Raw genomic sequence first — 3,633 nt, 5'->3', positions numbered from 1 at the left:
TGACAGTGGATTACATACTAACTAATCCACAAATCATATTTCCAGCATTTTATCATATAATGCTATAATATAGTGTTGTTGAGAGCAGGTTTTACATCCAAAATATAAAAATTACAGCTCATTTCCATGTAATTTCATAGTTGGGATGTATAACGTGATCTCCAACAAGATCACTGCAATGTCCATTACAAAAGATAACAGATGTTATCTGGAACGTCTGACTGTTCAAAACCATATCCAGTTGATATCCAAGTGATATTTAGCGATATAAGACAAGGTTGTGTAAATATCAGCAAAATGGCTCCATGCTATTTCCTATACTTTGGGGACAATGTATAGATTAGAAATACTGGCGATAGAAAATCAGACCGCCCAGTACAGCGGCTGTCAGCCAGACCACAGGCTGGTTCTTCGATCCATGGTTCCCTGTATAGAACCCTGTAAAAACAAGGAAGGTTCCCCAAAACAAGCACTGACAATTCGACAGTTCTAAATGACATGCTACGTGCCCGCCTGAAAGTACATTTTAGAGAGATTGCTTGTTTTACGAGGAGTAAGCAGTATAAATATTTCATTGTGTCTTTGTATGTGAGTAGAGAATCCGTAAAATAAGGAGTTGACTGCAACTGTAGGAAATCAGGCGTTTTAAACTTCATTTATTCTCAAATTTGCTGCACAATAAAAGAGATACATTCATCAGAAGACACAAAAATTGAGGAAGATGTAGCGGACAAAAATACAGAAAACAGGTACCTGTAAGCTGGAGTTCTGAGTACAAATTAAATGGTAAATCCGTTAAAGGGGGAACTTTTTTACTGTAAGTTGTAACTAAGCAACGTGCTTAAAGCATAGAGTGGATTATAAAGGTATTGTACCTGTCTGCTCTCCATACGACACTGGCTCGTTACTCGGAGTGGGGCTGGTTTGGGTGGACGTGCCGTCCGCGTTGCTGCATCCCTGCTCGTCCTCTCCCAATACACAGTCCAGTTGACCGTCACAGATCAGATGATCTTGCACACAGGACGGATCCATAGACCCGGGCAGTCCACAATAGAACGTCGGGCACTCAGCTGTCTCTCCGGAATCTTGGGTAGTTGCGCCTGCAGTTGACGTGATGCTGGTTTGGGTGGACGTGTCGTTCGCGTTGCCGCATCCCTGCTCGTCCTCCCCCAACGTACAGTCCGGTTGTCCGTCACAGATTAGATGATCTCGAACACAGGACGTGTCCGGAAAGCCGGACAGGCTACAGTAGAACGTTGGACAGTGGGTTGCTTCTCCGGAATCTTGCGTAGTTGTGCCTGCGGTCGACGTGGTGGTGGCTTGGGTGGACGTGCCTTCCGCGTTGCCGCATCCCTGCTCGTCCTCTCCCAGTGCACAGTCCGGTTGTCCGTCACAGATCAGATGATCTTGCACACAAGACGGTTCCGCAGAGCCGGACAGGCCGCAGTAGAACGTCAGACACTCGGCTGTCTCTCCGGAATCTTGGGTAGTTGTGCCTACGGTTGGTGTGATGGTGGCTTGAGTGGATGTGTCGTCCTCGTTGCCGCATCCCTGCTCGTCCTCTCCCAATGTACAGTCCGGTTGTCCGTCACAGATCAGGTGATCTTGCACACAGGACGTGTCCGGAAAGCCGGACAGGCTACAGTAGAACGTTGGACAGTGGGTTGCTTCTCCGGAATCTTGCGTACTTGTGCCTGCGGTCGATGTGGTGGTGGCTTGGGTGGACGTGTCGTCCGCGTTGCCGCATCCCTGCTCGTCCTCTCCCAATACACAGTCCAGTTGACCGTCACAGATTAGGTGATCTTGCACACATGACAGGTCCGTAGAGCCGGACAGGCTGCAGTAGAACGTCGGACACTCGGCTGCCTCTCTGGAATCTTGGGTAGTTGTTCCTGCGGTTGACGTGATGGTGGCTTGGGTGGAAGTGTCATCCGCGTTGCCGCATCCCTGCTCGTCCTCTCCCAATGCACAGTCCAGTTGACCGTCACAGACCAGATGATCTTGAACACAGGACGGGTCCGTGGAGCCGTACAGGTCGCAATAGAACGTCGGACACTCCGCTGTCTCTCCGGAATCTAGCGTAGTTGTTCCTGCGGTTGGCGTGGCGCTGGTTTGGGTGGACATATCGCCCGCGCTGCCATCTGCTCCCCCAGAAGAATATCCGTCCAAGGAAGCCCTATGTTCGATACAGCCCTGCTCGTCTTCTTCCTCCAAACAGTCCGCGTCACCATCACAGCTGAACGCGTCAGGGACGCATGACGCGTTACCGTAGACGGACGAACAGTTGTAGCTGCAGGAGCCCCAAGTCTCCGCAAGAGCCTGCTCAACTGTAGCAACAGATTTGTATCGATACATTCGTCGTTAAAAACGATAAATGGTGAAGCCAAGGCATTTGAGCTGTTACATTATGTCTATAGAAGACTCAAATATATATATATATATATATAGAGAGAGAGAGAGAGAGAGAGAGAGAGAGATATCTAATGACTTGCAGACTCGTACATATAATTATGTGTGTAATGGTTTATTGAGAAGAAGAAAAAGCGTATCACATTCGCAGCCCAAGGGCTGAATTGCAGTTGATACTACAATAAAACAATCTAGATCAGTACCCATCAAGGCAAATCTTTTAAAATGGAATCCATTATAAAATCAGACTACTACGTACATATATAAATATGACTTTGACATACAACAATACAACATGGAACAGTATAGTAAAGCACAACCTAATGCAATTTAGCAATACAGTAAAGTACAATACATCGAAACACAATACAAAAAGTCGCCCACAATAGCACAACATAATACACGTTTAAAAAAACTATTTGGCATGATGCACGTAACACCAACGATTAATTGCAAACCTCAACACTTACCGTCACCGGGTCTTTCGTCCTCCCCGTCCGTACAGTCCTGGTGCCCGTCACCCAGCTGACGTGTTGGCAGACAAGTGTCATTGTCTCGGCAGGTGAAAAAGCAGTCTTTGGGCACACCTGTAAATGGAAACACACAACACATGTAAACCATGTAAGTCTAAGTCCCTATATCTAGAAGCAACTAGGACTCTACGCATCTTTAAAATTCTTAGTTTTGTAATCCAAGTATAACTACGATTACGCTGTAATACATGTAGGTATTTTTTTAGAACACCTTTAGGTCTTGAAACACACACATATATATATATACGGCATTTTTTGATTTTATCTACTACTAATAAAAGAAGAAATAGACTTAGAAGTGTCCATTGTCAATGCTTGTGGATTTATAAAAACAATAACAAATGGAAAGGCATGTTTTTAAACTTACTTAGACATTCCAACTCAATAAAATGAACGCAGGCATGCTAATGCCATATGCTTACATAGAAAAGGATATCAACACAACGAGTACTTCGCAAGTCTGTCGATTCAATGGATATGTCTTTGGTCAACGGACAGTTCTTTTGCAGAGCAATCAAGGCTAACAAAAAATGGAACCTACTGGCACAGTTCTTTTCGTCTGTCCCAAACTGGCAGTCCTCGTTTCCGTCACATACGGAGGTTTGGTTGATGCATGTACGGGTGTACACGTCACACTGCCACAGTCCCTGCTCTGCACACGGGCCTTGGTTTGTGCAACTTTCCTCATCTG

The 3,633-nt window shown here is 45.7% G+C and overlaps 1 protein-coding gene across 1 annotated transcript; it reads right to left on the bottom strand.

The window, feature by feature from the left end:
- Positions 1–340: 340 nt before the first annotated feature.
- Positions 341–2,355, bottom strand: LOC118408720 (very low-density lipoprotein receptor-like). The gene is made up of 2 exons (XM_035809572.1): positions 876–2,355; positions 341–438 (listed from the first exon to the last, which is right to left on the bottom strand). Exons 1-2 carry the CDS (start codon positions 2,353–2,355, stop codon positions 341–343), a joined length of 1,578 nt encoding a protein of 525 aa, XP_035665465.1.
- Between the last annotated feature and the right edge of the window lie 1,278 nt (positions 2,356–3,633).

This window comes from Branchiostoma floridae, unplaced genomic scaffold (genome assembly GCF_000003815.2).
Source record: "Branchiostoma floridae strain S238N-H82 unplaced genomic scaffold, Bfl_VNyyK Sc7u5tJ_377, whole genome shotgun sequence".
Taxonomy (NCBI): domain Eukaryota; kingdom Metazoa; phylum Chordata; class Leptocardii; order Amphioxiformes; family Branchiostomatidae; genus Branchiostoma; species Branchiostoma floridae.
This window is presented reverse-complemented; position numbering and strand designations above follow the sequence as displayed.

Coding starts and splice junctions, on each gene's coding strand:
- LOC118408720 (XM_035809572.1), bottom strand. CDS start 2,355: ATGTATCGATACAAATCTGTTGCTACAGTTGAGCAGGCTCTTGCGGAG. Junction 439..875: donor GTCGTATGGAGAGCAGACAG/GTACAATACCTT, acceptor TTGTTTTTACAG/GGTTCTATACAGGGAACCAT.